This window comes from Drosophila pseudoobscura, chromosome 2, assembly GCF_009870125.1.
Source record: "Drosophila pseudoobscura strain MV-25-SWS-2005 chromosome 2, UCI_Dpse_MV25, whole genome shotgun sequence".
NCBI lineage: Eukaryota > Metazoa > Arthropoda > Insecta > Diptera > Drosophilidae > Drosophila > Drosophila pseudoobscura.
The window spans coordinates 6,281,531-6,302,574 of NC_046679.1; the positions used below are offsets into that span (position 1 = coordinate 6,281,531).

The 21,044-nt window shown below is 39.6% G+C and overlaps 3 protein-coding genes across 30 annotated transcripts in view; 1 reads left to right on the forward strand and 2 right to left on the reverse strand.

Annotated features, from left to right (window-relative positions):
- Positions 1-7,434, forward strand: part of Syp (synaptotagmin binding cytoplasmic RNA interacting protein) — a 50,439-nt gene extending 43,005 nt beyond the window's left edge. For 6 of the 28 annotated variants that reach the window (XM_033383941.1, XM_015183394.2, XM_015183395.2 and 3 more), the window contains 4 exons: positions 1,106-1,410; positions 3,520-3,787; positions 3,861-4,008; positions 5,849-6,859. In XM_033383941.1, the coding sequence (XP_033239832.1) occupies positions 1,106-1,410; positions 3,520-3,787; positions 3,861-4,008; positions 5,849-6,098 (971 nt within the window). In that variant the 3' untranslated portion in view covers positions 6,099-6,859. Of the gene's footprint in view, positions 1-758; positions 802-1,105; positions 1,411-1,715; positions 2,197-3,519; positions 3,788-3,860; positions 4,009-5,848; positions 6,860-7,224 lie in introns of those variants that run through there. The other 22 variants (XM_015183390.2, XM_015183401.2, XM_002137104.4 and 19 more) reach the window with 15 other exon arrangements.
- Positions 7,435-12,720: 5,286 nt separating this feature from the next.
- On the reverse strand, positions 12,721-18,082 carry Fancd2. Its single transcript, XM_002137105.3, has 14 exons — positions 17,915-18,082; positions 17,093-17,859; positions 16,896-17,037; positions 16,771-16,839; positions 16,517-16,710; positions 16,385-16,457; positions 16,149-16,318; positions 15,596-16,095; positions 15,343-15,538; positions 15,167-15,289; positions 14,076-15,106; positions 13,780-14,016; positions 13,505-13,724; positions 12,721-13,447 (listed from the first exon to the last, which is right to left on the reverse strand). Exons 1-14 carry the CDS (start codon positions 17,987-17,989, stop codon positions 12,769-12,771), a joined length of 4,476 nt encoding a protein of 1,491 aa, XP_002137141.2. The 5' UTR covers positions 17,990-18,082; the 3' UTR covers positions 12,721-12,768.
- Positions 18,083-18,582: 500 nt separating this feature from the next.
- On the reverse strand, positions 18,583-20,531 carry LOC4800902 (uncharacterized). The gene is made up of 5 exons (XM_003736301.3): positions 20,304-20,531; positions 19,606-19,766; positions 19,446-19,536; positions 19,265-19,383; positions 18,583-19,201 (listed from the first exon to the last, which is right to left on the reverse strand). Coding segments are annotated over exons 1-5 (510 nt in total). The 5' UTR covers positions 20,306-20,531; the 3' UTR covers positions 18,583-19,064.
- Between the last annotated feature and the right edge of the window lie 513 nt (positions 20,532-21,044).

The following is a 21,044-nucleotide window of genomic DNA, read 5'->3' on the forward strand; positions in this document are numbered from 1 at the left end:
TCTGTCTCGCCTCATCATTTTAGTTAGTTCTTTAAGGTTTACCAAATGTGCGCTCAAAAACCCACTAACAAATGTACGCTCGTCCAACCCCCCCAGCCCCGCCCCCTAACCACCACACATACACATACACACACCACACACACACACACAGATACCTAGAGCCCTTAAAGTCACGCTTAGCACTGCCCCCCCCGACGTACTCTCCAGCTAGATTGAGTCTACAAACCCACCACTAACTCGTATAACGATCCAGATCAAGATCGAGATCGAAACATTGGCAAACCAATTGAGACATAACCTCACTTTAATCTGAACATAACCTCACTTATCACTTCTCAATTGTTTATATTTTCTGTTTCCGTTGTTTCATTGTACTAATCGTAAATGTTGTTGGTTTTTCCCTATTCTATATTCGCATTTGCAAGTTATGTGTCGATATCGCTCCGTCTCTCTCTTGTTTTTTTTTTTGTTTATTTATTTGCATGTTCGTTTTTGAGTTCCATTTTCGATGTTGTCGATTCTTTATAGTTTTTGTTTTCTCCCTCCGTCCTCCTGCTCCTCTGAACCTCTCTCTCTCTCTCTCTCTCGCTCGCTCTCTGTGTCGCAGCCAAAGTGCAAAGCAAACAACTACAACTACAACATTACCTACTCTCATAACGGAAACCCATCAAAACCCATAGAACATTAGCCATTAAACCTTAAACGTTGTTCATAGTTGTTTATGATAATTAAATGTTGCAATTGTGTTCTCTGTGTAGCGAATGTTAAGCACCCTGTATACTGTTTGATGTTATATCACCGGTAAGTAATCCTCAAGTCTCATCTACTTAAGCCCCCCTCGACCACACACATACGCTCCAGCCACAGATCCCACATCCCGAACCACACACCTCCTTTGAACAGCTCCTTTGCGTTACAGTACGCGCCCAATTCGTGCAACATTGGCAAAGGTGAAACAATTGGCAGCCTAGGACTAGGTCTCTCAGCTATAACCCACAACTACCCTGCCCCCCGAACTAAGGGCCGCATCATCACTAACCTACCTTATCCCACCTTATCCTACCCCACCCAAACCCACCCACATGGCCTGCACAACATTATTTAGAGGTCGATTACGACTATTTTGGGTACCCGGAATACCGTCCTGGCCTGGCCACCAACGAAATGTATATCGACGATATCTACCGCACCTACGAAGGTGATTTCCATTACTATAACTTTCCAAATGCCACCAACGATGGCAGCAGCAGCGTCGGCGGCGGCGGCGGAGGCGGAGGCACCACCAGTCTCGGCGGCGGCGGCGGAGTCGGAGTCGGAGGCGGATCCGGAATGGCTGGGGCCACCTCAAGTGCCGCACAGCATTCGTCGAGAGCCCAAGCAAATGGCTCGTCGAACTCGTCGGCCGTTATGGTGCGTTATAAATAGATCTTTTTTGTTTTTTGGCTACTCCCGAATCGGACAACAATCAGAGAAAAACAACAACAACACGCACACAGAAACACACGAGAATTGTAGAACATATTTGTTAATATATATATTGTATATTTGGTTTTATTCTGATTAGATCCTTCAGTTCTAAAGAGTTGCCGCCCCAAACGTAGTGTTTTGAAATGTATTTATATTTTGTTGGTTTTATAAACGCTTTTTTTTTGTTTTGGCTTAACGGATGCTTTAATTTCCCAAAATTATATTTTCTTCATTTCGTTTTACAAAAGTCAAAATTTGCACGTTACATGCTGCTGCACCCAAAAAACAAAAGCCACGCCCACACTCACACAGAAACAGACCCACACACAGACACACACACACACAAGTGCACGCCCATTGCTGGAAGGAGTACACACACATATACATCCATACATATTCGCTGCCTGTTTCGAGAGAATCGAGAGAACCGCTTCGCCACGCCGCCCATTGAAAACATGCAAACAATTAACAATTTGTGCTTTATTATTGTGCTTTAATCTTTATGCTTTGCTTGTATAACTCGCCCCTAATTGCACCCACCCATCGACCCGGCCAGGCCCAAGTACCCATTAATTATAATTTGATGAGCTGAACACAGCGTGCTCCCCATATAATTTGAATTTTAATTTTAATTCGTGTTTAAGTGAAGCGCTTTTTAGTTTTAAAATATGATTGCCCTAAATATACATATATTGTTATTATTATGCCAGTGCTTTAATAAACCATTAACCGCATACGCTTATTGTAAAACCTAGCTTATAATTTTTAAACAAATTTACAAATTTTTTTTAAAATATTTTATTCGTTGAATATTGTGTCAATCGCAAGAGGAAAATACTTTTGTTGCCTGGACATGCGAGTAGACGTGTCATATCCGTTGTTATAAGTATATTATAATATCCGATTGAAGCAAGACAAAGACTAGCTAAAAGATACAGATACAGATACAGATACTGAGAGAAGCAAATACATTTTAGTTAATTATTGAACATCAGCAGACGTATCTCTCTATATCAATATACACATATATCTTATATGCATACATTACATCGTGTATGTACAATCAAACAAAAAACAGTTTACACCAAGAATCTAACGCGTTTATTTCGATTTTTTCTTTTCTTTTCTTTCTTTTTATGTGTTCTTGTTATATATATATATATATATATATACTTATCTATATACAAACAATTCATTTGTTTTTCGGTACAATATGACAAAACAAAAAAAAACAAAAAATCTTGAAAAATTATATATATGTTCGTCAAAAACAAAAAACAAAAAAAAATTACCAAAACCAAAAACCAAAAAAAAAAAAATGTCCACACTAAAATTACGAATTCTATATCTCTGCCATTTACCTAAATCAAAAACCAACCAACGACCAAATCAAAAATCAAAAACCAAAAACCAAACCAAAAAAAAAACCACCATCGATTACCTTTCTTTTTCGAAAACCAAAAACCAAAACCGTTTTTCTGACCCCCCCCTCAAAATCCTCCCAACCTCCACCACAAAACCAAATTCGAAATTCTCTCATCGATTCGACTGCCGAAAATTTCCAAACCAAAATCCAAAATTCCAATACCCCAAAAACTCCAAAAATGTATTTTCATCTTGCTTACTTTCATTTGATTTGAAATGACCAAAATTTGACAATTCTCTTGGCGATCCATATATATACAAACACAATTTCAATTATTTATATAATGCAAAAAAAAAATATCAAAACGATTCGAACCAAAACTCAAAAACCAAAACGAAAATGAACGTAACGAAAACTCGAAATCCAAAATCAAATCAACAACCGACCAACAACGAATGATGGATTATGATGGATAATGGAACCGAATCTGGAATCGCTATATGAATCCACCCACACACACACACACACACACACACACGCATACAAACACTCAACCCACACACACACACACACTTAAACCCTCACAAATGCCACGCTCATGCATGATATGATGACGATGACGACGATGATGATGATGCCATGTGTGGATTGTGTTGATGATGATGATGATGATGGCCATATAATAGGGGGCTGGTCGTGGGCATGGAACCACAGTGCAGCGTGGCAAAGCCGTTGGCCGGCGTGGCAGCATCAGTCGTCAGGGGGCCCAAACAGTGCCACAGGCGGCGGGACAGGCAGCGGCGGCGGCGGCGGTGGGACAGGCGGCGGCGGTAGCTCAGCGGGGGGCCACCGGTCAGGGGGCGCCGGCAGCAACCGGGGGGGTCCGTGGGGTGGCACAAACGCGTCACAACGCTCGTGGCACCCAGCACGTCAAGCCGCTACAAAATTTACCAGGTGAGCTCAACAAACAAACAAACCAAAAACCAAAACCAAAAAATAAGTACAACAACAATCAAAAATACTACAGAGATAAAAAAACACAACCACAATCAACCAACCAACAAAAAACCAATCGAAACTATCAAAACGAATGAACTCAAAGCTAAATCTCCCAACAACCTACGTCAAAAGAAAACTGCAAAGACAATCCAACTACAGCAACAACCCAGCAAGAAGTAAATTTCAAATGTCAAATTCATATAAATTAATAAGTAAAGCCAAGTAAAATGTAAAGAAACCCCACACCCACACACCCACCTGCCCACAACCCACACCACACACACACACACACACACACACACATACACTCTCTCTCGCTGATCCATAAGGCGCACAAGAACCAAAACGAAACGAAACCCATCGAGAGATACGACCCATCCAGAAAACCGAACTCCTCCCCGACAACCAGCAAAAGAAGGCCCCCCCCCCCCCCTCAATGTCGTGTGTCTCTACCCCCAACCCAGAAACCCCCAACAACCCCAACAACCCCTCCCCTACTTTTACCTCGATGTTGTGTTGTGTTCTCTTTTTTCTCTATATTTCTATAATCACGAATTATACAGTTTTCTTTCGTTGTTTCTTGTGTTTCACTGTAGTTGTGCTTTTGCTGCTTACGAATTTTCTTGGTGTGCTTTCCATATATACATACATATATATTTCCATATAATTATGGGGTTTTTCATTTCTTTTGTGTCGGCGCTGAAATGTATGCTACGATTTTTTGATGCATGCCCTCTCGTGACTGCCGTCTCTTTTTTCTTTACTTTCTTCGAACTGTAAGCAGCAATAAACACACACACACTTACACACACATACAAACGCAACACCTATGTACCATAATAACAAATTATATGATTGTTTTTATTGCATATTGATACGGATATGTGGCTAACAATGAGCAGTGTCTGCTGTGTAAACGTTTATGAATCGATTAGTATATCTCACACACACACACACATACAGAAACACACACACACACACAGACAGACACCAATATCCATTCGCACAAGATTGTTGTCACTTTACTAACTATAAAAAAAAAAGGTCCAGCAAGTACATGGAAGAGTGTCCCCGTTTTTGTCTCTAATCGCCCGCCCCTCCCATCCTTCATAGCAGACATAGAAGAGAGTAAGAGCCCCATAGCCCCTAAGAGAAATCATCCAAAATTTTGACGTACGTGTATATAATTTTTGTTGTTTTTTTTTGTGTCCCGCGTTAATCTGTTGGTAAAAAAAAAAAATATGTTGATTGCCAGGCCATAAATAATATACTTATACACACGAAACGCGCGTCAAGATTGACTTACAGATCGATTGCGATTGCACAAATCTTATATAAATAAATATATAATTTCTACTCTAGCCCATTAAATTAACCATATACATATATACATATATATTATTTGTATGTGCATTTCTGTATATCGAGAGTCGAGAGTCTTGTTAATTAATTTACCCATCATGCTTTGCTAACCCGAGCCACACAAAGCCAAAGGAAGTGAATAAAAATCAAATAATAATAGTATTAGTAACCTACATAAGCCCATAAATACAATACATATCCTATGTGTAATATAATCGACCCCCCTATAATCCAAGCCCAAAACATATTCCCCCACAGGATGGGAATCAACTGGAAATAGTTTTGTTTGATTTGTACCATACCTTTACATACAGATACTAATCGATTCGTGTATTATGTTCACACACACACACACACACAGACTCCAAACCTTCTTATAATTTGTTATCAATGGAGCAACGAACCCCCCAACCCACCGGATTCCTGGCACGCTTTTGTATCTGCATCGGCAGCAAAAGCGTGACTCTCCCCCACACACACACACACACACATTCACCTGCTTCGTACACTTTGTGGCTGTATTTGTAGATACAGATCGTTTGATTTATATTTAGAATGCTTCACACAACCACACACCTACATGCGCTTTGTTTCTGACACCCACAAACACACATCGTAAAGAAAAAAAAAAAAAAAAACTAAATCTGTTTCTAGCTGGAGCCACTCGCAAGACGTACATGGAGGGCAACTAAGCGTAGCGCCTCGGCCAGCTCCTCGGCCAGCGGCGAGACTCGCCCGCTTGTCAAGAAGCCCAAGAAACGAGATAGCTCAAACAGTAGGAAAAGCAAGCATTCACACAAGCATTCCAAAAAGCGTAGCTCCAAACACAAGAAATCTCGGTCCGAAAAGAAATCAAGAATCTGGTCACCCTAAATACAAGTATTCAAGTCTCATTGCCAAGTAATGCAGCCAACCCGAACACACAAAACAAACAACCCCAAGAACACACTCTTCTCAACACTTGACACTAGGCATTTGTAAACAAAATCTACGTATTCTTTGTAATCATTCAATTGAAAACGATACTACCAGATGAGCAAACGTCGGTTGTGGGGCATCGTTTTCAATAATCAAGAAACCCCGGGACCAAACACACCAGTCAAACAGCTTCAGTTCAGTTCAGATCAGCTCAGCTCAAGACTCAACCCAAAAAACGGAGCGGCGACATTGCAAAATTCCAAATTTCCCCAACAATGGACAAGTGAAGAAGAATCTTAGCTTCAATCAAGCACACAGACAACCCAGACACAGCGCTCTATACAGGAATCGATCGAACGAAAACGAACGGTCGATTCCTTGTCACTAACGTTTTGTAATTAATGTTTAATGTTTTTCCGGCTATAATATCGTGTGCTATGTTTTACACACTGAAAAAACAAATTCGGAATAATTGTAATTCACACAAGCACACACACACACACCAATGCAAACACACCAACACACACACACATGATAACACCCCTAATATCCCACATCTAATTCATTTTGTGTAAGACCAGACCCACGTTATACGTATACGTTCTGTAAATGTATCATATACCATACCCCAAAAAGGTCCCTAACGTTATGTCGAATTAACACCAATTCATGATTTTTGATGTGTAAAGAAACAACCCCCCCTATAATGCAAATGGGAAATATTAAATGAGCAATGATAAAAAAAAACCACCTGTTTGTCTTTAACATTTTATTGAACCACCACAAAGCCCCTTTGCAAAAAACAGACTGAAAAAAATGCAACAAAATTGTGCGAAAAAAAAAGAAAAAAAAATGAAATACAACATCAAGAAAACCTCATTTAAACCATAGCCCAGCTAAAACTTGAACTTTATCAACAACAAAATCAAAAAAAGAAAAAAATAATAGAAACCACCTTGAACCATTTTTGTATTAACAATATTTTTAACTCTCTTTCTCTTTTTTTTCTTTCGAAAAACACCTTCAACCACACCCACACACACACAAAACACACACAACCAACAACCAACAACAAAATGCTGTCCTCGAACCTATGAACCTACCCACTGCAGTAGTCGGTAAACGTAAGTTCGATGGAGGTCACCAAAATCCGGCAGATGTTAAGCGACGTTACCCGAGCGGTTTAATAGGAAATGGCGGCAGTTGGGGCAGTTTACCGCTACCACAGCAACCTTTAGGCACAAATGGTGAACAGTGGTACATGGATACGTTTTCGGCATGGAGTTAGAACAATACAACAACAACAGCAACAACAACAACAACAGCAACCCTATATATGATATCAGTTATAAAGCAGCCACACAACATGGAAGTTACAGCCCCAGCAACATCCAATAATAATAATAACAATAATAATAATTTCACTCGTCGATGTCCTGGAGAAGATCTAGATCCAAGTAAAAGCAATAAATTCCCTTTAAAAGAATTGTATAAACCATAAGAACCTACAGCTAGCGAAAATTCTGAGAGATCCTTAACTTGCTTTAGATATAAACGCATTCATTTCGGAACCAAACCGATTTCCGTTCTGTTCATTTGATTCATTCGAAATAGCTTTAACAACAAACAAACAACAAGTATCAGAGTCGGAATCGGTATCGGTATCGGAAGCAGCAACAAATCAGTCAAGTAGAGTATATATGTATCTGTATGTATGTATGTATGCCAACACTTATATAGCCTTGTGCAGCAGCAGAATTTTAAAAGAAAAATTTCTTCATTTAACCGATTTCCTCCCCCCCCAAGAACCATTTTAAAAATCAGTACAGATCAAACCCGTATAAACTCGTAGATAAACAAAATCGAAATCGAAGTCGAATCGTTTTAAAAGTTCACAGAAAAAGTATAACGAAAACAAATTAAGTCTCATAGCGTTTTTAACTTGAAATCGAAACAATAATTGAGCGCATATAGCAAAAAACAAAACAAAGCAAAACAAAAACCGAAAAACGATATATAAATTTAAAAATATATATATTTATCTATAACTATATAGAGAGAGCAGTCTAAGCCCAGTACGGATTGATTTTAAATCTTAAGCAGCATGTAGCACCTTTTTATACATTGAAATTGAATTGAATTGCGTAAAAAAAAACAAACCAAACAAAACAAAAAACAAATTCGAAATCGATTCGACTATATACAGAAAGAGAAGAGAGGAGGAGAGGAGCCTTAAGCAAAATGAACACACAAGCAAATAGTGCACAAGCGAATTCCCTTTACTGTATATAACCACACAGCAATAAGGAGCCAGCAAGACATATGGGAAACCAGTACATATATACGAGAGAGATCAGATCCAGATTCAGGTTCAGATGAATATTGATGTGTACTAAATTAAAATACAAAAAAAAATGTTTAATATTGTAGGGACTTCGAGAGACAACAACAAGAATTCAAAGTGAAAAGCAAAGCTTAATGAAGAAACATTGACTGACAAAAAAACAAAAACAAAACAAAAATTAAGAAAACAAAAAAATTATAAATTAGATTGATTGAATTGATATGAGAATGATAAGAAAATACATACAAAAAAAAAGAAAATGTAAATGCACCCAGCATTATTATATAATGACTGGCAGTGGCAACTGGCAAAGACTTTCTGCATTAATTGGAAAACAAAAACACAAAAACTATTTTTTAACGAACCCTAAGTCTTAGGCAACTTCAAATCAATTAACTGGCAGAAGAAAAAGTATATATGTAGGGTTAAAAAATTGCACATAAACACACACACACACAAAAATGTGCAGATGATTCCGGCAAAAGCAAATCCCGGAGAATATATCTGCCAATTGAAGCAACGAATTAGAAAGACAAAAACCGCAACACACACACACACACACATCACAAGCAGTAAAATTAAAAGTAAAAGTAAAATTAAAACTAATAATAATAACGATGAATATTATGAATTTTAATAACAAAATAACGAATACTTAATATTTACACATATAAACATACAAATTGTGCTTAACTTTCAAAGAAAAAAACATAAATAAGAGAAAATTATGAAAGAAAGAAATCAATTAGCCGACGCTCGATTGCGTTTTAGCAGCAAACCTAAACAATTCATAAAATTCTAGAAATTCTCCTTAAAAGCCTCTCAACTAATTAACAATTCTGACTCAAAACTCTCTCCCAATTTTATTGACGAACTCATCTAAGCAGAACTGCTACGCACATATGATATTATATGATATGATATGATATGATACGAATGAAAGTAACGCCCCACACCTACATACATATATAGCGAACCTAACTGTAACTCCATGCCATGCCTACAAACAGCACACACACACACACACACACGCGTGTCAAAAAAAAACAAAAAACTTTTATATAGGAAAATCAATTATCAAGCAAAAACTTGCCTTTCATTTATTTAGATTACTTTGCGAAATTCACAACCAAAAATCCCTTTATTTTTTGTTAAAATTTATCTGTCGTTTATGTCTGCGTTTCCGCTATTGCTAGATCTCAAGTAAAGCAACAAGTTAATTAAAATATATATATATATATTATATAAAAAAGAAAACAAAACAAAACAAAACAAAAAGAATATATAAATTAGTTTTAAACTAACAAAAGAATACTTCCAATTTTGAACTCAAGTATAAAGCGAATACAAAACTGTTGGCCGTTGATGAAGGACAAGGGCGCGTGTGTTTTAAAACGTATCTATGAACATTGTTCAGCATAAGCCTAAAAAACACCAGTTTTTTAAATTACCAGTACACACAAACAAACAACAAACACACACACACAGACACCAAGCAGTTGCCTACAGTTAAAAAAAAAATATATAAAAATAAAAATAAAAACGATGAGAACTTGCGCAAAATTTGCAAACCAGCAAAGAACTTTAAATACAATACATAATATTAGCCACAAACAATAAGAGGAACATATACAACAAATTCTAAATGACCATAGTTAAGATTACATTTAGTAACACTCACACACACACACAACACCAATACATATACACACACACACACACATAATGTTTAAAGTAAACTGTCTTTGTAGGAGAAGGAAGAGAAGTGTGCGCCATTTTCTATCTACAATAACAAGCAAAACAAAAAAAAATCACTTAAATATTTAACCATCTTTTTAAAATAATTTTTGATAAGTTTCCTTAGGAGTTCTTCTTAAAGGATCTACCTTTTCCCGATCGAGAGCAGAGTGTTGCCCTCGAAAAAGAAAGGGGAGAAATCATTTAAAACTTTTATTACGTTTTTTTTCTCTCTCTTTAAACACACACAAACACAACAAATGAGTTACTTTTTTAAGGATGTTATTAACGAAAAAAAAAAAGAAAAATTCTTCAACGCCGCGTATTTTTATAATGCAAAATTTTCGATTTTTCGCCTGTGAAATTTTCCACATATTTGGTGACTTTGAACCTTTGAACCCACTTCAAATTGCAAATATATACATATAACTAATTTTAACGATTTGTTTAATTCGATAACTGTACTGATTTTATATTGTTTTAAATTTGTAATTTAATTTGTAAGTTTTTATTGTTAATGTGTTTTTCTATTGTAAACTAAAAACTAAACTAAAACTGTAAACCAATTGGCAAATTGTTACACACTCCGTTAAAGTTTTCCGATTTCGTTGAACTTGATGAAAATTATGATTAATGAAATTATCACCAAAATTATGTGCCGTTATTTGGAAACCATTTCTTTGGAAGCCTGAAATTTTTCCCCATATCCTTCCTGAAACCCATCCCCGCCTCCTCGCTCCCCGCTCCCCGCTCCCTCCACCCAAAAAATCCCCTAATTGTGTTAAATATTGTAATTTGTAATTTTTGTTTTAATTTTTTTCGGGAAAGCAAAAACGTTTGGCAAAATTAGTTTTTAATTTGAATATTTAGTTTTGTTTGTGCGCTTAAGTTTTCAATAGAATGTTATATATATATATTAAACTATATGAATATTAATTTTTAGCAAAATATTTTTACGACCTAACGCATAAAGCCCTAATGTTAAATACTTAACGTACTAATTTGTTTAGCTTTTTAATTGGTTTTACATTTTTGTGTATTTGTGAAGAGGACGCGCAAGCAAAATTAATCTTTGACCCAATAACAACAGCAAACAGCAACAGCCATAACTGTAACCGTGTGTAAATTGAAACTTTCAACAAGTAATACAAGTAATTACAACCACAAACAAAAACAAACAAAAAATACAAATTTAAAAGAGGAAATCCAAATACAAAAAAAAAAAAGAGAAAGCAAGGTGGACAACAAAATTGCAAAACTGCGCATGGAAACTGAGCGAAAAAAATGAAAAACTTTACATGAATTGTGATGATGCAAAGGCAAGATTTAATCATAATTACTAAATCTATATATACATGCATATATATATATATTAAATATATATACAGTAAATATATATATATCTTTCTCTATAAATATATATATATATATGAGTATATAATGTATATGTAGGCGTAGGAGTGTATAATCTAACTTAACTTTTAAACAGACTGCGTACGTATTAAAAATTTTTAAAATTAATTTGTGTAAAATGTTTTAAGTTTTGAAAAATTGGCAAATAAAGAAAACAATAAAAATTAATAAATCAAAACACGACGATCGCATTGTAAATTGAAATATACACAAAGACTCGACCTATTCCAAATTGACCTATTCCACACCTTTTCAGCAATCAAAATCAATCCGATCATGTATATTTCAAGAATTGGCCTAACAGCAAGCGCAACTGTTTATAAGGAAAGAGCCAGCTAGACAGGGGGCAAGTGACAGGATGCCAGGATCTGCCACAATCAGGTCAGGGCAGTTTCCAAAGTTTTTTTTTCGTTTTTCGTATACTCGTAAGGACACGATTTGTATGAGGACAATATCTGTTTCGGACATACTCGTACACACAATTTAGGTTTAGCTTTTGCCACATTTTTACCACATTTTGTATCGACTTTTTTTAAACAATTTTTTTGTTGTACTCTACATTTATAGTTTGTGTGTGTTTTCTATGCTTTTAAATTACATATATATCGAATCTATCGCATCATTTTATAACTGATTGATTTAACGACTAATTGATAAACATCACAGCAGATTTGCATACGATTGAGTACATGCCACACGTACATATGAGAGGGATTCATAAACCGTGAACGTAACGTCGCCAATTATTACGATATAAAATCAAGAGATGAAGAATTAAATAATAATAAAAACAAAACTCAATAAGCAATCAGAATTCATTGTAGGAGCAGGCAGAAAGAGAAAAAGAAAGCGAGGTAGGAGAAACAGAACAGAAGCAAAACTTTTACGTCTTAATAAACAATTATTGTTAACGAAGAAATTAAAAGTGAGAGAAGCATATTGTACTAAAATATTTGATATACATACATTTGTTATTATTTGTAATATGAAAATTAAATAAAATTGCATCCAGATAATAAAAAATGAAATAAATAAAGAATGCAAAGATCGTCTAATGCTCAATATCCACCCTCCCCCCCCCCCCCCCCCCATGAAAAACTTCCACATTTTGATCACAAAAATAAATTACGCTTTATTTTTGAAAGTTAAACCTTAACAATATTTAGAAACATTTACTGCGCGACGAGGACTTGCTGCGAGTTCCACTGGTGCTCGGTCTGGTGCCGGAACTAATGTTGCTGATGCCAATGTCCGCTCCAATTACTGTCTCGTCCACACTGGTGTCGTCTGCGGGCAGCTCTTCGTCGCTGTTCTCCTCGCTGACGAAGGAGCCCACTGGCGTGATGATAGAGTCCCCATGCAGGTCTCTGTTGATCATATTGCCCATGTGGAAGGCGGAGTGACAGTTGTTGGCTGCCAGGAGAGCCTTGACTCGAAACACCAGCGTCTCTATGGTTTCGCGAAGACTGGGAATGTAGCTTATGATGGCGGTATTTTTGATGGACTTCGAATGACAGCATAGCTGGTGCAGGAACCTGGTCACCTTCTGCAGCTCGTGGAGAAACTTTGTCAGCCTCTCTGGATCCTCACGCACTATCGTCTCCAGCACGGACACGCCACGTTGCAGCAGAAGCTTCAGAAATAGCTGCGAATGTTTGAGGAATAGCCCGAAATTACGGGGCTGCTCCACCAGCTGCACTATATTGAGCAATCCATTCAGCAAGTCCACCGTTGACTCCCACAGCCTCAGGCGATCTCCTTCCTTGTTCCCGCTCAGTTCAGCATTCAGCGAGTGTATTAGCACCTCACACAATCCACGAAACAGCAAAGGAAAGTTGGCTCTGAAAGATATCCTCTATCAACTACCGTTCGGATATTAGCCTATAGGCATCGCTTACTTCTTAAAGTTGGGAAAGGAAATCAGTGCCTTGTCCTTTGTGTTTAGTATCTTGCACTCCTTGATAAGCTCATCCAGAAGTTCGTTCTGCCTCGTAAAGGTAGAGTCCTTGAGGAAACCCTTGACCAGCTCATCAAGATATATATTACACTGCGCTCCTTTGTCCAGGTTGCTTGAGAAGTGGAACCACTTACGGCGCAGCAGCTTGTCGCAGAGTACGTCTGAAAATCATCAAATCAAAATCATATTTTTCCTGAATACGACACTACTACGTACGTGTATCTTCGGCCAGCCGGGACCTCGACTGACTGGCATCGTCCCCAGTGGCTCCCAGTTTCCGCAGGCTGCACAGCAGTCGGTGCAGTTGAACAGCCGTACTCAGGTTTAGTACCGATTTCTCGTACTTCAAAAAGTAGTCGAAATTCAAAGTGGCCAGCTGGGGAATAGTTTGCTTTTTATATTTCCGGACCTCCTGGCTCGGAAGATCTGATGTGTGAAATATGTACAGGGATTCTGGCAGAAACGAAAATGAGATGAGTATTCATAAGATAATGATATAATAGCCAACTAACCGTGCAGCTCTTTGGCGTGCGTCTCATCGCTCCATCCGCTCCAGGAGAAGTACAAGGCAAAGTATTGAATGCATAGGCCAAAGCAGGTCTTGATATAGTTGAATCGTTCCTTGAACAGATCCAAATTGCTATACACATTGTTGACTTTAGCCAACTCCTCATCTATGGCTTTGGCTAGGACGTTTAGGTGATTGTTTAAATCAACCATCGATTTACATATATCATGTATAAAGCTCTCTGGACTGACACGATGCGGATGGAGAAAAACTGAATCAAGTGAGTCCTGCTGGTCATAAACTGTGGCCTTTAGTTTCTGGACCACATCTTCAAGCAGGAAACGTAGCTCCAGCAGCCCTAAGGCGTTTCCTTTTTCCTTATCCTCGAGTGGATAGTTCAAGGATAGCTCCTGCTTCTCCAACAACACCAAAATGCGGACATCCATGGGTCTGTACTTCTCCCGTGGTCCGTACAGCTGCTCAAAGTCTATTTTGGTTTTGTTGGTCTTGCAGGGAGCCACCTTGATGGTAAAGTCCGCCAGTGTGGTTTGATTACAGGTGTCGTCCTCCTCCATTGGGGTCTCGTGGACCTTGGCTCCGGGGGGTTTGCCGCCCTGCCGTTTCTGCAGAGTAACTTTCTGCTTTGAAAAGTCGAGGAACTGATATGGAGGAGCTACAAAGTCAGCAGGCGCATGGGTCAAGAGCGCCTTGACCCTCTGCTCTATGCGTATTAATTCGCCCAGACGGAGCAGCACTCGTTCGCGTGTGCCACGATGTAACTGAGTGGCGAACGCACTGATTGTGACTCTTATCCAGTTGATAGTATGGAAATAAATGCTGAGTATATGTTTCTGCTGCTCCCCGTCATAGTTGTCGAAGATGGCCATGTAGTTGTCGTCCTCGAAAAACGAGGGCAGTACAATTGCGCAACCAAGCAAGGCATTGATCATCTCCAGGCTGCCACGGTAGCTATTCTGGTGTAGCATTCGCACAAGGTAAAACAGCGGCGTCATCACATATATCGACTCAGTGGCACTGTAAATTCGTTAAATTAGCAAAGTGCAAACAAAGGATACACTCGGTTTCGGTACTCACTCGTTTTTGGGCGACAAGACAAGCTCGGATATGTTTATGCCAATGCTGAGAACCTCCGATTCCGTATTTACATTCGATTCGTCCAGTTCGTTGATATTCTTTTGATATTCCAACTGGATACCCCTTTGAAATGTTTGGAGTTAGTTGGGAGTACGGTTTCCATCGAAGGTACTCACTTGATCGGCTTTGGAGTGTTCTCGGTAGCGAAGCTCTGCTGAAAGCGAAAGGTCATCAGCTCACAGAGCCACATGGTAAAACCTCTATCGTTCCAGTATGAAGATATGGGACATCTCTGAGAAATAACCGTGGCCAACTCTTCGTAGAACAGCGCCAGGGACTCAGCACTGTTCATGATGGATGATTCGGTGAGAGCTGTGTGGTGGAGAAAACAGTTTCGTGTGTGTTTGAGAAGCTTCACTATTTACTCACTTATCAAATTGGCTGCCACTTTGGGGCGACCGTCGGGCAGACCGTCTATGGAATCCACAACGGGGGAGAAGTTCCCATCCTCGTCCTCGTCGTCCAAACTCTTCTTCTCAGTGCATGAAATGGCATTTATAAGCTGCACGCTGCCAATGATGCCCTGCTTCTTCACATATTCGGTTCGATTTATCAGCTGCTTTTTCACCACCATTTCGACTTGCTCCTGCAGCGGCCCAGACTCGGGTAGTTTTGGCTCGGGAAAAGCCAAGTTGCAAAGGATTTCCATAGCCAGGCGAGTCTGCGGCAGTGTTAGGTCACTCAACCGATCTAGCATTGGCAGGAAGAGAGGCGCACAGTTCTGCACATCCTTGAAGCTCTTGCGCAGCAGCTCGCGCAGCAAATGCAATGCCATTGTGGTTAGATGCTGGGACGACTTGTCACAGGCCAGCTCCAGCAGCTTCCTCAGAATATTCTTCTGAATTGAGGTGAAAATCTTAAAGAGTACGCTGCAGTAAATGAAACATTAGCTCAAGAAACCGAGTGAACAATATATCTATACCTGTACGAGGATTTTGCAAACTCTGAGACAGCTACGTTCTTCTCGCACATAAAGTCGTGCAGTATGTGCATCAGTGTGCTAATATGTTGCTCCAAAATGTGCGGATAGTGCAGCTTAACGCCCTCTAGAATGTTTACTGAGATTTGGTTCAGCTTTATGCGACGGCGAAGCTGTCAAAAAAGATGGGTTGCCGGTTTAAAATGAACATAGAGAGGGGTATAATCCACTCTACTTACAATATTCTCAATGTACAAGGAGTTATCTTCATTCACATGAATCAGCAGCAAAAGAATTATTAGGTCCAGGGCACTGCAAAGACGTACAGCTGTAGAATCAAGTATTCATTCTTCTGTTTTCCCTAAACTAACGTGAATCCGTCTGCGGGCAAACTCGCTATTAGTCTCTGCCACACTTGATAGAATCGCTTGGAGCGTATTAGGCCTAGTTCCAGAAAGCCAAAAAGGTCCAGTTGCGACTTCTTGTCGTTGGCTGCCGCCGGTGCGCTACTATCATTAAGAGCTCTGTGACGCCAGTTAAATATTTCGCGCAGTGTGGAAACCAGCTGTTAAATATAAATTTCGATTCAGTTCGGTACTAGAAGGATTGGATGAATAGATCTTACCTCCCGCACACTATCATCTGTGTCCAGTTTGAGACTGTTCAGCAAAAGCCGTATAAGGTGCGGTAATGTCTACAGAAACAGGGAGTTAGAAATAAAAGCAGAATATAGTTTTGGATCTTGTGTACCGTGTCTGGACAGGCGCCACTTGTTGTGAACTCTAGAATGCGCAGGCGCAGCTTGTCTTGGGTCTTGGCTGAGAGCGAAAGGTTGCTCAATGTGTGTACTGTGATCATATGGAAGAGCTCTTCGCTGCAGGAATAGTTGATACTGCCAAAAGAAGAGAGTGAGTTTGCCGTACACGATTGTGTTTGTGTCAGCTTACAAGAGCAGCTCGACAAATGCATCGTGCATGCTGGCATCGAGCACAAACTCGGCATTGCTGATGATATCCAATTTAGACGAGTCGGTGGCTCTGTTGAAGATACCCTCGATTCGCTGATAGATCTGCTCCTTGTGGGCAAGAGACAGATAGCGCATCTGGGCCAGCATCAGAGGCAGCAATGGCATTGCAATAGCACCCTGGCCCGTGATAACTTGGTCCGATGTGGCCACCTCTTCCATTCGGTTCAGGAGCACCTCCAGGCAGGGATCCCGCATAAAATCGATCATCAGAAAGTTCATGAACATGCTGTTCTGCGACTGATATATCTGCTCCTCTCCAGCTGCATCCACAGTACAGCCAGTCAGAAGTTTCTGCGACAACTTGGACTTGGGCGCCATGGCAGTGTTGAGACCCGACTTGAAGGTCTCAACCTTGTCGGCATAGGACGGGGCACTCATGAATATTTCTCGCAACTTTGAAACTATCGAGACATGGTCACAGGACAGCACAAGAGTGTCCCCCTGATCCAATTGCACCCCGGCTCGTATCAGGACGAGCTCGAAAAAGTTGTTTGGCTGCCGCGACAGACTCAACGGGTTCCGGCTGGAGGACTGTGTGCGTCCCAGAGTTGCGGCCAGGATGGCACTGTGCTGTGATAGAAAGCGTTGCGTATGCTCCTGAGAGGCCGGTATGTTCTCCTCGCTGCCACTGCCAAAAGACGTCACAGAAACATCCGTTCTGTCGCCGGTTTCGTTGTCCGCCGGGCGCTGCAAAAAACACATTTGTATTCACGAACGATGCAACAGTTTCAATTGATCTTACTGGTATCTTGATTGACCTATTTTCATCGATTGTATTCAGTGGCTTCTGGCCACGTTTCTTGTATTTCCGATACATAATTAACAACAAATCTCATAAATTGTGCAAAATAAACAACAAGAAAATATAAATCGTAAAAGGCGCAATTCCCGCGGTGTTAAACAGTACTGCCCATCAGGGATGCCAACATTTTTCATTTAGCAATTTAAAGCTAGATTTATTCTAAAATATTAAATGCTAGAAATCATGCTAACCTCTGAAAAAGAGTAAAAGTAAATTAATGATACTTTTTACTTTTACACACGGTATTTTAAGATCAAAATATGTTGTGTGCACGCTGAAACAAATAATGTAGAAGAATTTCCACTTTTTCGCTTCCGCCATTTGACTCTGTAAAAGGCTAGATCTGCTGAAAAGAAGCTGATCTGGAAACACTGCTACGCGCATACAATTGAAGACGCTTACCAACACTGAACAGACGTTGGCGCACTGGTGTAAATTCAAATATTTATTCAAAACATTCACTACATGATATATAAAACTAATTATTGTTTTTAGATGTATATATTTTGGTATTCATATGTGATAAGTAAGTATAAAATGTTGTAACCATGTGTTCGCTTAATCGTAGGAGCCGGAAGCATGTTCCAAAAATTGCTAATCGTTTCTAGAAGCACATTAGTGCCCGCCTAATGGAAAAATCCAACGTAATATTATAATTACTTGTTCATAAAGTTATTTATAATTTTAAAGCCTTCCATTTGAATTTTTAAACTGGGGTGCTGTCTTTTGATAGTTTTGAATATAATTCCTAGATGCATTCTCAACGTTTTTAAGTGCAAAAAAAATCTATTGTGTCATATAGATTTATAAAAAGGAAGTACAACATGAGTTTAAGTGATTATGTCAGAAATTGACTTATGCCGAGATTATCGTATACCGTATATCTCTTTCGTACCTAATTTATAGAAAATCACTAATTTGGCGTTGCTTTCAGTATTGCTATTCAATTTAATCTCTCCTTGATGCCCTTTCTATCACACCAATGCAGTCCATATCGGATAATATGCGATTCTCCTCAATACTGTTCCTCGAGGAAACCCAAACCAATCGGTTTCCTACGTATTCTATAAAGTCCATGTTAAACATTAAATTATTGCTTTTTCGTGCGCCTCCGCTTGTAGCCCGTCATTTGCTTTAGCAACTGCGAGTTCTCATCATCCAGATCCATATTGGGCTCCCATAGACGCAGTCGTCTGGGTATGTAAATCAGTCCCAAGAGTGTAATAGCTGGCCAAAAAGAATATCATTAATAAACCTGAACGAAGTTGAATTATATTAATTAATGCATACAATTCAGTACGCATGGGAAGATCACGTAAAAGTTGAGGGTGCTCGAGCGAAAGTAGAGGGCCTCAGTGGCATAGAAGACCATGGTAAGGGCCAAAGAGCAGCCGCCCATGCTTACAACACTATTATACAAAAATAGAAAATTATTACTTCCCCCTCCCGCAACTCCACTTGTGATACTTACGGTCTGTAGTGGATGTAGAGGGTGCAGTGCACTAGTGCGATTGCCTTCAGCAGGCAGTACATGCCAATGATACGGGATATGGTGTAGTCCCCTGGAAATTGAGCCACACAGATCAAACATTGCGATGTGATGTGGCGTGTGGAATGTGGCATGTACTCACCCTCGATGAACTGCGTGTCGCTATGATCGCCCAGGAAGCTCCTTCGCTCGATATAACTACGAAATGCGGTTCCCAGGTCCATGAACGCCACAAAGGCTATCCATCCTCGGAAGGCATAGAGCAGGCGCTCGCGTGGTCGGCCGGACGACTGCATGGCAGCCCTAAAAATCATGAATACCCTTTTTAATACAAAACCAAACTGTAATGCTATTGCATTAGCCGGCTTATCTGCCACTAAAAATCACTTGCGGCAAACGGGTCGGCACGAGCTACGGAAGTCCTCAACCATCCACCGCATCCGACCAGCAACCGCCCCCAACCCCGCCCACCTAATGGGGCAAGCTCTTGTGGCTGGCAAAATCGATATCACACCCAGCGCGTGGCACGTTTATCATTTATGCAACGGCAAATATTTATACAAAGCGTAATTCCTCGATGCACGCGAGCACGTGGACGCCGAATTCTGGCCGAAACGGAGGAGGCACCGGTTCCTAGCCCAATCAGGTTATTTATTTTCAATCAACAAAGAGGCCGCCGGCACCGGCAGGGTCTCCCGAGCAACGCAACGCGATTACGGCCGTGGGACCGGCATTCATAATTATAGGCCATCAGCCCCGAGAGTTCTTTTGCATTTCTGACCAAGAGTCTATATGGGTTCGCTATCTGTGCTGTTTATTTCTGTGACTATTTTTGCTTACATTTTGCACGGGTCTCCAAATTACCACACTCGAAACACTGGGCTCCGTCACTCACGACGAATGCGTAATACTGAAATACACTAGTCTTTAATTTCTGTTTTGATAAGTCCTATAAATGTTGCCGCATTTGTTCGTTTATTGTTTTCATTCAGACTTTTTCATCCACCTTTTTCGTCGACCGTCGGCTGCAACGCCTCACCGTCTATTGAAAGTTTTCGTTCTCTCAGCGCAAGAGTCGGAAAGTTCCATTCGTTGCGTTGCACAGTGGGCAAAATGTATAAATGTATAGGTTTTTTTTTGTTTTTTAATATTTAATACATTTTTTTAAGCATTTTTTTTTTAATTAAAAAAATATATAAATATTTTGCCACAGAAACCCAAAAAAAAATTTAAGAAAATTGAAGATTAATACATTTTTTGTCGCTTTTAATTGAGGATAAAAAGAGTGGGAAAATTTCATACAAAAAGCGATTGAAAATCGATCAATAGTATCGATAGCCTAAGGAGTGGTAATCGAATCCAACAAAATAATGTAAAGCTTTTTGTTTTTCAAATTGTACTTTAGTTGCGCCAGATCGGCCGTTCCGCCCACTGTCCGTTCCGGAAAGCTTCCGCTGCTGTAAACTTTGTATGGCTCTTTTCGTGGTTGATACTTGTCGCACATACATTGGCGTTTCTTGTAATACCATCGATAAGTAAATCTTCAACCGATATTCATATCTTACAATGAATCTGAGCTTT

What these genes read in the sequence shown, in the direction of transcription:
- Fancd2 (XM_002137105.3), bottom strand. Translation starts at nt 17,989, where the DNA reads ATGTATCGGAAATACAAGAAACGTGGCCAGAAGCCACTGAATACAATC. An exon ending in CAGATGATAGTGTGCGGGAG is followed by an intron (nt 16,711 to 16,770) that starts GTAAGATCTATT and finishes TATATTTAACAG; the next exon opens with CTGGTTTCCACACTGCGCGA. An exon ending in AACACTCCAAAGCCGATCAA is followed by an intron (nt 15,290 to 15,342) that starts GTGAGTACCTTC and finishes AACATTTCAAAG; the next exon opens with GGGTATCCAGTTGGAATATC.
- LOC4800902 (XM_003736301.3), bottom strand. An exon ending in CGACACGCAGTTCATCGAGG is followed by an intron (nt 19,537 to 19,605) that starts GTGAGTACATGC and finishes CTCAATTTCCAG; the next exon opens with GGGACTACACCATATCCCGT. An exon ending in CTCTACATCCACTACAGACC is followed by an intron (nt 19,384 to 19,445) that starts GTAAGTATCACA and finishes TTTGTATAATAG; the next exon opens with TGTTGTAAGCATGGGCGGCT.